Here is a 12,836-nt window from a genome sequence, read left to right on the forward strand (position 1 = left end):
GCAGGGGGTTTGTGTGGTTTGGGCTTGTTCTTCGCCGATAGGTTCATGATTGGGAGGTTGGTCAATTGTTACTCATTGACTTTTCTTTATGGGTTGCAAGTAGAGGGCGGGGGGAGGATGTTTTGGGTTGGGTTGGGGTGGGGTGGGGTTGGTTCTAAGGGTGTTTTCTTAATTTCTTCTTATTATTGGGGTTTGTGTGAAGGTGTGGCGGTGGAATTCCCTTGGCGGTGGATTTGGGTTGCTGATGTCCCATCCAAGGTGGCATTTTTGGTCTGGACAACTGTTATGCATAATCCTTACTATTGATAATTTGGTTCGCCATGGGCATGTTTTGGTTAATTGTTGTTGTATGCGTCAGTGTTATTAAAGGTGATAGGCGCACCAAGGCGCCAAGATCTCCTGGGACTTAGGCTCAAGGCATTAGGCGAGGTGCAGGCTTCACCGAAGTGAGGCGCACCTTTTACGGGGAAAAAAAAAAAAATTTAATGTAAGCAAATAATTTAGGATTTAACATAAACAAAATGAAATGTTAAACATTTAGTGTTTTTTAGAGATTAGGAATTAGGGCTAATTTTTCTGCTATCATTGATTTGGGGTTGAATGCCCAATGTATTGGCATCTGTAATAAGAGTAGGGATCTTCTGTAGCTGCATCATATTAAATCAATGATTAGATTTTAAACAAAACCAATTAAAGTAACAATAAAAAAAGCCCTCAAGATGCAAGCCTTGGGCCAATCAGGCGCCTTATCACAGTCGTATGGCCTGGAACACTACAAGGCACAAACCTTGGGATTGGATGGGACTTGGGCCTAGGCGCGACTTATCGAAGTCGCCTGGTCTGGAATACTACAAGGCGCAAATCTTGGGCCTGGATGGGATTTGGGCCTAGGCGCACGCCTAGGCGCGCCTTTAATAACACTTATGCGTTGATGCGGAGTCAGTGGATCACTTGCTTATTCAGTGTCCGGTGGCCTCTAGAATGTGGGCTCTTATTTTTACTACCTTTGGTGTTCAGTGGGTGCAAATGAAGGGGGTGTTGGAGGTTCTCTGGTGTTGGGGCGTCGAGAGGCTTGGGATTTGGCTCGTTTATGTTTAATGTAGTTGCTTTGGTTGGAGCGGAACCGTCGAATTTTTCAAGAGGTTGCTTGTTTGGTATCTTGGTTAGAGAGGAGATTTCTTCAAGTTCTGTGTGGTTGGGTATTTGGGGAGGTGGATCTCCATTTGTTTACCTTTTTAGATTTCATAAATGAAGTGATTGGTTGAGTGCTCCCTTTGGGGGTTTTGATTTGTATTCTTTTTAACATCTTCTTGATGCTTTTGGTTATATATAATTTATTTTATTTATCAAAAAAAAAAAAGAGTCAAAGATAGTAATTTTTTTAAGTCTAAAGGTGGAAAAAATGTATAATTTTACATTGTTTTTGTTTTATCATTGGATTACAAGTTATTTATTCAAACTCGTAAAGTATTTCATATGTTTCGAAGTGTTGGGAATTGTCTGACGAGTGTCATGTCATGTCATGTCTGTGTCGGACATGACATGTTATCTTTTTAAAAGTGTCCTTGTTTCTTATAGTAGACATAAAGGAGGAGGTAGGTCATTGGAGTGGGTGGAATGGTTGGGTGTGTGTGGTGGTCTGTGTGGGAGTGATCTCTCTCTTTCATAATATGTTTGTCAGAAACGATTCTTCCTAGCTGTGTTGATAAGGTTTTGAAAAGTTTTCCATGCTTTCACTTCCTTTTAGCTCGAGTTGATTTTGTCAATCTTAATGCTTATCGGACCTTTCATGTATTTTTTCCTCTGATTTCAGACAGTGCGAAAGAGGTCAATCAGCAATCAGTTTCTGGAGAGGCAAATCAAGTGTCAACTTTGGCTGGAGAACAGAGGTCTATTCCCGTGGACTATTTTATAGTCTGCTGCATTTTCCCCTTTCTTGTGCAAAACATTTACTGCATCCATTTTCCCCCTTTTGTTCTTCTGTGCGTGGCATGTGTGAAAATATCTTGGCTGGTATGAATTATGAGAATATCTTTACTTCTATCATCCAGGCCTGTATGTGCACCATTTTCTGGTATGTTTTGTTCATTGAACATATTCTTATCAGTTGGATGGTGGAGGTTTTCTCTGGGATCATACATATTGTGTTAGGTAAATATACTTCATCTGGTGTTATTAGATCAGATGTGTGTTCAGATCTAGTCCATTGACAGGCCAAGATGTGTTCTAACAGTATGCATAACTGCATGATTCTGTTTCATATGTTTGTTTGGTCTGTAGTTTTTTTGAAAAATTATTTTTAATCAGACATGTTTTTCATTTCTTGGGACCACTATCCTTGTAGTTTGCCTGAAACTGATGCTGATGAGCCAGAACAAATTAGCAAGCCATTGGGAGCAAGGGGAACTATTACAACAGCCTTAGCAAATGCTGGGCATACTTTGGAAGGAGCTGAGGCAGACCTTGTTTTAAATCCACTCCGACTTGCATTTGAGACAAAGAACATGAAAGTCATAGAGCTGGCGTTGGATTGTCTACATGTACGTGCTTCTTTTGATTGTCATACTTGAGTTTGAAAAGTTTTTGCTTCTTGAGTCATCTTCTTTATGATCCTTATGTTTGGTATGATGAAGTTGACGATCTTCTGAAATCCCATTACGTATTAAAAAACTTAGGTCTGCACTGACTGATAATTTGCTGAAACTTACAATGCATGTATCAGATTCATTGTTGGTACTAACTTATTTTGATTAAATTCTGTGAGCACAGAAACTCATAGCATATGATCATTTAGAGGGTGATCCTGGTCTAGATGATGGTTCACTATTTACAGACATTCTTAGCATGGTTTGCAGTTGTGTGGATAATTCATCATCTGACAGGTATGTCTTTGTTTGTTTGGAAGTGTAATATTATATATGTAGTTTCCCCTAAATGTAATTTTTGAGGAAATATGGCATGCAGTACTATTTTGCAAGTGTTGAAGGTGCTTCTTACTGCTGTAGCATCCACCAAATTCAGAGGTATGTCGCAATGGTTAGAACAGTAGTTTTTTTTGGTGTTCTGTTTAATCTTCTGAACTGAGTGTTGTGTACGCTGTTTTCAATGTGACTTGCTGACAATTATGTGTTAAAAGGGTAAATATGATGTTATGTTTCATCTGTCCTATTATGTGTTACTAGAAAACGCTAATACGCAAGTGAATTAAATCTTCATATGCACGTTCCGAAACATGGTACACTTATGTTCCAAAATGGTAAATTTAATGATCCGTAGTGATCACAAAAGTTTTTTTTCCAATGTATCTCCTTAAATGTCAGCTTATGGAGGATAAAAAATCAAATATTATGAACTAAAATCTAAGGTGAGTAAAGTTTTGATGAGACAAAAATATCAAAAATGAAAAAAATACATTTTATTGGATGCCTAATAATAGTTAAAAGAAAATTACTCTAAAGTACCTTAAATACGTAAGTGTAATATAGACAAGTCTACCCCTATCGTACCACATTTAAGATCATGTGGTGTACCACGTTTCCGTTCCCGTTCCCGTTCCACATACCATAATGATTCAAGTTCCAGGTAACATAGGTTTTGATGTGGATTTATTATACTCTTTGCTACTTCTATTCTGAACTACCGACTTTTTTTTTTTTAAGTTTTTGTTTTGCTAGGACACTTTGTCACACCCCGGATTGCTAAACCTGGTGGAGTAAACTAGATTAAGATGATTAAATAATATAATCCAAATTAACACGAGATGAGTCAACTCATCAGTTGACTGAAAGGTTGGTGAAGATTCAACAACCATAGACAAGTTTGCGGAAACATTTTAAGTTTGAAACTCATTGTTTTTAATCCGATTCCAATTCCGTTAAATTGGGTAATCGGTAAATGTGCCAAACCCATTTTTCACTTCAAAACTCACAAAGCCTTGTTGGTTTTAGATAAAAAAAGGTAAATTGATTATTGGGGCAGATTCAAAATCAAATCTGTCTGATTTTAGTTAATTGATGTAAAATGGCCTAAAAGAGCTTTGAATTGGTCTTCGGACAACTTGATGCATATAGGATTATTTTATATGACGCCTAAGGCCTCTTTTGTTAACGTTTTTAGTTTACAAAAAACAAGCAACAGATTTTTGTTTATTTTTTGTGAAAAACAAAGCATAAAACTTGTTTGATGTACAAAAATATTTTGAAAACAAATAAAACTAAAATAGAGAAATATATTTGATGAGTTACTGGAGTTGGTGTTGGAGATGGAGGGTGGACGGATGTGGTGACCGGTAGTGGCACTGGCAGGTGGCCAGAGGTGTTTGCCGGAGTTAGTGGTCAGATGTTGCCGGAGGTCATGAGGTGGCCGAAGATCACAACGGTGATTGCCCTCACGCCGTAGAGTCGCGGGAGGGTGGCGAGGTGTCTGCCGGAGTTAGTGGTCAGATGTTGGTGGAGGTCATGAGGTGGCCGAAGATCACGACGGTGACCGCCCTCACGCCGTAGAGTCGCGGGAGGTTGGGTGGAGCTCGTCACCCACCAGCGGTGGAGGTGGTAGTGGGTGGTGGCCGAAAGTGATGGGTGAGATTAGAAAGTGAAAACTTATTTTAAAAACAAGTGGAAACACTATTTGTGATTTTTGAAAACATTTCATTTTTTTGAAAATGAAAACAATATACCAAACAAGTTTTCGTTTTCAGTTTCTGAAAAAAATGAATGAAAATAGAAAACAACAAATAAAAACGTTAACAAAACGATCAAACAACCCTTAGAGGACAAACAGTGCTGTTCTTAACCTGCACAGATTCAATGAAAATTTCTTACTTTTGAAAACCATCAGTGAAATTTTACAAATATGTTAGAAACGGTGTAATTTCCCATTTCCTCTTATTCTTCACTTTAAAATGGGTTTATTGAATCTTCAATTACACGACTAAACGTGGCAAAATTTCTTGGGTTGTTTGAGATCATAACTTCATTTCATGGTTTTAATTTCGATCCACTTTCATTTATCACTCTCAAACTCGCCACTCACCAAAATGAAACACGTGCCACTTTGGTATTTGTACTATTTTGCATCCTACCACATCCACCATATATCAAGTTACATACCCAAATATAAAGCATATAACTACCTATTACATGTTACAATTCCAAATCAAAACTTATAATCAAAATGGGCCGTCAAGGCTTAATCCAAGTGAGGCAAGCTTCCAATCACCACATAGGGGTAAGTCTCCAATACTTCAAGTCCTCAAGATTGAACCTGAAAATTGTAGGGGTGAGCATGACGTCTACATAGGAATATCAACTAACAGCCTAAATATCAGAACTTACATGATCAGTGATGCAATGCTTCACATAATTAATTTCATTCCATTTTTTATCTTGTGACTTAAAATTAATCACTTTTACTTTTCTTGAACCTTGAACTCACCCAAACTTGTACAAGTATACAAAGCATTCCAAGATCCATAAGTCTTGAACAAATTATCGAATTCCTTAAACTCATTAACTGAAATTCATTAAGTCCAGGGGTTGGCCTAGTGGATGAGGTGCTCCCTTACTAGGTGTGGTGCCTGTGTTCGAGTCTTACTTGCTGCGTGATGTAGCTTTTTTTTTCCCCCTTCCCCTTTTCCCCTCCTGCTCCTGCTGAATTTTTATTTTCTTAATAACAAACATGAAATTCAAGGACAAAAATTTCCCAAATTCGAAGGTATAATCCGACTTTGCCAAGCCTCAAATCTCAAGTTGTGCACTAATAACTTGGTGACACTCTTCAGTCCCTAACCAATACAAATTTTTGGGCTACTAATCCAAGTGACTATGAGTACCAATCTCGCTCTCAGGTTTACGGTCTTACACTAATGGACAAACTCAATATTCATATTAATTTCTGGTCACACAACTCACACAAAACAACTTACACAAAGTGGTCAAATCGGCTCACAATAAATGATCTTGAGTCCAAGCTACTAATCCAAACCAAACCAAACCAAATCAAGCCATAAGTCTCATCAAATGGGATCGGCTACATGAATCCTTCTTCTCCACGCGGCTCTATCAAAGGCCATTTCGTTAGTCAAATTAAGTAGATTCATATCTCTATTTACAACGCTAGCCAACGTTCATCTTCTTAATATTGGCTCAAATTCAAGCACTAGGCTTCAACCTCAAACTCTAATTTTAGTAATATATCAACTCAAAATTAAAGTTTCTTGGCTTAGTGAAATTTCTCATTTTCATCCTTCATTCATTTTTCTAGTCACTTAACTTTAACTTCTTTGGTCAATTATCCCAATTTGGCCACTTTAATAGTTTCACCCAATTGGCTACTTTTTTAATTAAACCATCACTTTCATGTTTCATAACATTCTGCTTTTCAAACTTTACCGAAGAGGCCAAATTATTCTCATAGACATCTTATTACTTCAATTTCTTCTACACATTAACTCACCTTTTGTAGTCATAATCCTTAGTGTATTCATATGTAAAATTTTCAAGAGAGCTTTACAAAACCAAATACTATCTCAAGTAGTCTAATGAAACTAATAAAAATCACAACAAATCATATATTTTTGAAAACCATTCGTAATTCACTTAAAAGTTTCAATTTCTTTCACTTAGCCCATGAGTCACAACATACTCATTTTGCCCATGCTTTTCAAACATACCCTACTCTTGGCATTTTGCAACTCATCCAATTTATCACATGTTCATATACTACAAATATCTTTCCGATCCCAATTTGAAGGTATCTACCATTTATGCATAGAACCCCAAATTTTCATACTAGCAACATTCTTACATATTAGGGGTGAATCAATACCAATAATAATATCATATGCTTCAAGAAAAAGGATAAAAAGATAGCCACATGCTGAACAACCTCAACCATTTCTAATGTTCATGCTAGAACAACCTCCTTGAAACTATACAAAAACCTGACACATGCTTTTCTTTCTTTTATATTTAGACCTAAACATGGAGTCTAGCATTAATTTCTAGGGATTAACCTACCTTTTCAAAGCTTTACCAAATTTAACAATTTCAAGAGGGGAAGAGGAGAGGTGGGCATTGCTTCAAGTTGGAGAAGTTCTACTCCAAAAACGGAGCTCCAAGTGCTCCAATGGAAGCTTCAAGTTGCTTCAAGCTCCTCCAATGGCTTCTTCAGACCTGCAAGGAGCTCCCACTTGCAAGAGGTCAAGGGAATAGGAGTGGGATAAGATGTATAGGGGTTGTTCTTGCACTATTAGAGCAAGGGGGTGTAAAGTAAATTAAGCAAGGGGATGGGTCTTGGGTCTCTTGGTGTGTTTAAGCAATGGACATGTGCCTACCCCAAGTGTGCAAAGTGTGTTAGTCTTAAAAAATTAAAAAAGATAAAAATAGACGTTTGGATATGCATTCAACACAGACACATCACCTCCTTAGACGTGTTTGTGCTTCTTAGTTAGATCCATATCCCAAGTTTTCTTTTTATGAAATTGTATCTCTTGATTGCCAGTATTCCATTCATGCTTCATACTTGGCCTTGTGGGTGTCATATATATATATATATATATTTCTGACTTGACTGATATAAAGAGAGAGTGGCAGATGTCAATAGTTAAGCCTTGTTCTTTGCTTGTAGAGATCTATTGTACTTTTATATATGCATTAAGGGAACCTTATTTTTTGGGTAGAACGGAAAATACAATAAGGGAACCTTCTAAACTATTTCCATCCCGCAGAGATTATAACATTCTGTAAGTTCTATTACTATAATCATTAAACTTTTGGAAATTAGAAAATTCAACAATTTTCTTTGAAATTGTCAATATAACTTCAGCTACGAAGTATACTGTGTTCCGTCTTTATGCATGTAGGTCCCATGTACAGTAACTCTAAATATCTTTTCTTGTGGTGTGGTCTGCTTTGTAGAGGAGCCATGATATTAGATTGCAGTAGGTTGCCTTTATGTTTCCTTACGAATGGTCAATCCTAGATAAAATGTCACATGTGGTTTCTTCTGCAACCAATTTCTGTGATTTACTAATTTCTGACATTAGTTTTACTAAAATTTTATGATCAGTGTACGTAAAATTTTGACCAAATATTAATTTTCTGTTCAACTTATTGACGTGCAGTTCATGGAGAACCATTACTTGGAGTAATCAGAGTATGCTATAATATTGCTCTTAACAGGTGATGGTAAAATTTTTCTCAATGTTAATATAATGTCAACTTCAAGCAAAGCTGATACGATCTTGTTTGGATTTTAGCAAGAGTCCCATAAACCAAGCAACGTCAAAGGCAATGTTAACCCAAATGATCAGCATCATATTCAGGCGAATGGAAACTGATCTGGTTTGGAATGCAAAACTTCATCTTGCAAATATTGTTGTTTTTTCTGATGCATGAGGAGATGAAACAATATAGATGCATCCACATCTGTATTCTAGAATTTTTCTAATGTCTCCTAGGTAATTCAGGTCTCTGCCACATCACTTAAAGAAGCTGCTTCAGAAAATAATACCAACTCAAAAGTAGAAGAGACTGCTTTAGATGACCAGAATGACAAAGGAATGACTTTGGGAGATGCACTTTCTATGAATCAAGTCAGAGACACATCTCTTGCATCTGTTGAGGAACTTCAGAATCTTGCTGGGGGTGCTGATATAAAGGTACTGCTCTTCACCATCCATATTCCATGCACATCTGTTCAAGAGACTTTCCTTGCAGCCTGCTAGTAATGCGCCAAGCTTTCATATGTGTGTTGGGTGTAATTTGCTACTATGCTTTGTTATGCCATTCCATTTTTCATGAGGTGGTAGTCTTCTGTGTTTTATAGGGTTTAGAAGCTGTTCTTGACAAGGCTGTGCATCTTGAAGATGGTGAAAAGATAGTGAGGTACAAAAACATTGCTGAAAGTCCATTTTTATATGTTCTGTGTTTCACATTAAATTTATGCTAGTTAGGGTTAATTATAATATGTTTTTATCTTTTGGGGTTCTTGGAACTGTAAATCATTAATAGAGGGATTGACCTTGAGAGCATGAACATTGGACATCGTGATGCTTTGCTGCTCTTTCGCACCCTCTGCAAGGTTTGTTTCGTCAGTGTCATCTGCTAATTCCAGTTTGAACTTTCTAAGCTGCAACTCTGATTTTTTGAGTAAAATATGCAGATGGGTATGAAGGAAGACAATGATGAAGTTACAACCAAGACACGGATTTTGTCTCTTGAGCTTCTGCAGGTTAATTCCATGACTAATCAATATATCTGTATGCATTATTTTGATTTGAAGTTGCGTGGCTAAGCAAACTCCTGTAGACATTATTCTAGATTTCTGGCATTCAGCAGCGTATCTCCTTTTCTACTAGGTGCATGTTGTTAAATAATTGGCTATTATGGTATTTGTATGGATTTGATTGGTGGATATAGCTTTGATCAATGATCTTTAACGTACATAGGGTGTGGGAAAAATTCAAAAGGGTATGAGCCACTGTTTTCATTTTGTGGAGATATCACAATATATTGCGACATTGCAGCAATGTTATCCCAAAACGAAAATATTAACAAAATATATTGATCGAGAGTATAATGAAGGAGATGTCGGACAAACCATTTGGTATGTCATCGTTCTTTCTTAAAAGTATCAGATATTTTTATTTTTATTTTATTTATTTTGTGTGGATCTCACACTATAATAATTGGGATATATTGGAAAGATAAGTATATTGATCTGCAGAATCTCACACATTGGAAAGATCATTGATATAACTTGCAGTCAACTCACCAGATTCTCACACATTTGTTTATATAAATAGTCATGTTTGAAGTGAATATAAAGTGAAGTATTATTAAACTTGTATAGGTAATTTAATATATTAATAAATATCATTAAGATTTGAATATTATTTCAATGAAGTTTATAAAAAGGATTATTGTATATGTATACTATATATATACCCTAGATTTATGTTTTATTATGATCAAAATTATTTTTATACTTTGCCTATAAATGCATAGCAATATTGCATATAGATATGGACATGTTTCTTATGTAACTTTAATTTATCATGCATTATTTAGTAACTAGAGTCTAAAATATTAGTTTATACACTAGATTTATGTTTTATTATGATCAAAATTATTTTTATACTTTGCCTATATATGCATAGCAATATCGCATGTAGATACGGACATGTTTCTTCTGTAACTTTAATTTATCACGCATTATTTAGTAACTAGAGTCTAAAATATTAGTTTATACACTAGAATTATGTTTCATTATGAGCAAAATTATTTTTATACTTTGCCTATAAATGCATAGCAATATCGCATATATATGGACATGTTTCTTATGTAACTTTAATTTATCATGCATTATTTAGTAACTAGCGTCTAAAATATTAGTTTATTGTAAAAATTGTTAATCAATTGTGACTCAAAATTTATTTTGTAGAGTATATGTATTAAGTGCATTTGATAAATGAAAAACAAGTTACTGACATTAGTTTTATACACAAGCAAAAAAAATTCCTAAAAAGTATATACCAACTTGTAGAAAATTGAAAAAATATTGACATATACAGCCAAAATATTGGATGTGATGAGTGAGGTATCAGAAAAATGGACTCTATAATGGAAAAATATTAGTTGATTATAATATTCAAAATCACTGTTGAAATATGAGAAATGGTTATATCTCGTATTTGTTGGGATTTTGGTATTAAAAAAGCTTAATATAAATGAAGAATTCAATAATTTTTTTAATAAGTAAGCAAAGAATTCATTAGTTGATACTTAAAATTATTATTATTATTATTTTTTGATAAATAATTGATAGTTAAATTTATTATATCATAAGTTCGAAGGTATTTTATGGGATGGACCTCCCCTCCTATGTCTCCACCCCTGCCTAACCTAGGAGTACATTGCCTCCACCCTTGCCCAGCCTACGAGTATCTTTACCCCCATGTGCCCTACCCCACCCACCCCGCAAGAACAACAATAGTGAACCAGTAAGACCCACCAGTAGGTAGATTGTCAATCATCGAAGTAATATAAAAAGAATATAAAAGCAATTATGCTGCGTTGCAACTGATAAATTCGATATACTTCAATCCTTAGAAATACCAAAAAATATAGAAAAAGGCGTTAGTGCATTAGTTTTTAGAATAAAAAAGGCAGAAAAATGTAGAAAAAGAGATCAAAAAAAATAAAAATAAAAAATCCCAAACTATAAAATATCAAAACAAAAAAGGTAAAATAAAATTTAAGAAGTTGACAAATATGGTTCAGGCAGCCCTATAGAGCCCTTAAACCCTTGGTGCATCTTCTTTGAGATTCATCAATAGATTTTTCAACTTTGTCACGTGTTACTTGAGGGTTGCTTCTTGAGAGGGTGACTAGACCCTGTTGACATGGTTTCTTGCTTGGGGGGGGGGGGGGGGGGGGGGGAGAAGGAAATTATTTCTACATGACTTCTGCAGATGTAATAGAGACTGTTCCCAATGAAAAAAATCAGTGAATATGATGGTGCAACCTGGCAAAGAGAAGAGTTTGCTTGTTTGATTGATTGTATCTAAGGATTGAAGGAAGCTGAATTGGTCTTTGCCTTTGCCCTTTTTTTTTTGTTTTGTTTTTGTATTAATAAAAATTTAGAATAAGGTAAGATTATTTAAGTAACTGATTGATGCATTTGTGTCAGAGGTGGGGCAGGTTGGGAACCCTACTTCTTGGGTTATTTTCTCACCCAATACTTGATAATTGAATGTCTTCAACTATCAAGTTTTTAACTTCTATCAACCACTCAATAAAAGCAACAGAGATTCTTCATCCTCATAGTATGTGCTGAGTGGGATATAGAATAATTGATATTTGATAGTGTGGACGTCTTTATACTGATTCTCATACATTTCGCTTCCTATATGAACATGTTGCTTTGTAATGTTGTTCAAGTGCAATGATGCTTTGAGGCGTAATTCTAGCTATTGTATTTTCAGGGTTTGTTGGAAGGGGTTAGTCATTCATTCACGAAGAACTTCCATTTTATCGATTCGGTGAAAGCTTACCTTTCATATGCCCTGTTACGGGCATCAGTTTCTCAATCCCCTGTCATATTCCAGGTTTAGTAATATTTTTTATTTCCCCCACTTTTTTTTTTTTTTTTTTTTGTTTTTTGTTTTTCTTTTTTACATATTATGTTAGGAAAATCTTGTTTCAAGATCTTGATAATGGCGATTCTTCATTCCTTGACAGTATGCTACAGAAATCTTCTTGGTGCTTTTGTTGCGATTTAGGGAAAGTCTGAAAGTATGTGTGATGTTTTGACAGTGCATTTCACTACTGCTTATTTCTTTTCCTCTTCCTTTTTTGCTTCTTATTTTGGGTTATATAATTTGTTTTTATCTTTTCTTTGTGCTATATGCCTTATAATAATTTTCAGGGTGAGATTGGCATTTTCTTTCCCTTGATTGTCCTACGATCGTTGGATAGTTCAGAATTTCCCCTTAATCAAAAACTGAGTGTCCTTCGGTATGATTTCGGTTTTGATTTATTATTATTAATTGCTTAAAAGCAAACATATTTGGCCTATGATTATGAAACTTGTAATGCTTATTAGGCTTCTAGGATATGTTGAGTTATCTTTTATAATCTTATAATCAATTTATATTGCAGGATGCTAGAGAAAGTTTGCAAGGATTCTCAAATGCTTGTTGACCTGTATGTGAACTATGATTGTGATCTTGAGGCATCTAACTTGTTTGAACGCATGGTACTAATTAATATAATTATTTGACTAATTTTTAAATGTCTTAATTAATCTTTAAGGTTCTTCCATGTTCATCTATC

At 35.3% G+C, this 12,836-nt stretch overlaps 1 protein-coding gene across 1 annotated transcript in view; it reads left to right on the forward strand.

The window, feature by feature from the left end:
• The window catches only part of ATMIN7 (HOPM interactor 7), a 61,986-nt gene that overhangs the window by 7,745 nt on the left and 41,405 nt on the right, over positions 1-12,836 (forward strand). The window contains exons 3-16 of the mRNA XM_028202247.2: positions 1,814-1,889; positions 2,345-2,540; positions 2,770-2,882; positions 2,965-3,023; positions 8,123-8,180; positions 8,258-8,342; positions 8,468-8,659; positions 8,827-8,885; positions 9,012-9,081; positions 9,163-9,231; positions 11,987-12,109; positions 12,243-12,296; positions 12,430-12,518; positions 12,663-12,759. Of these exons, the coding sequence (XP_028058048.2) occupies positions 1,814-1,889; positions 2,345-2,540; positions 2,770-2,882; positions 2,965-3,023; positions 8,123-8,180; positions 8,258-8,342; positions 8,468-8,659; positions 8,827-8,885; positions 9,012-9,081; positions 9,163-9,231; positions 11,987-12,109; positions 12,243-12,296; positions 12,430-12,518; positions 12,663-12,759 (1,340 nt within the window). The remainder of the gene's footprint in view (positions 1-1,813; positions 1,890-2,344; positions 2,541-2,769; positions 2,883-2,964; positions 3,024-8,122; positions 8,181-8,257; positions 8,343-8,467; positions 8,660-8,826; positions 8,886-9,011; positions 9,082-9,162; positions 9,232-11,986; positions 12,110-12,242; positions 12,297-12,429; positions 12,519-12,662; positions 12,760-12,836) is intronic.

This window comes from Camellia sinensis, chromosome 4 (genome assembly GCF_055761805.1).
Source record: "Camellia sinensis isolate YWXY chromosome 4, ASM5576180v1, whole genome shotgun sequence".
NCBI lineage: Eukaryota > Viridiplantae > Streptophyta > Magnoliopsida > Ericales > Theaceae > Camellia > Camellia sinensis.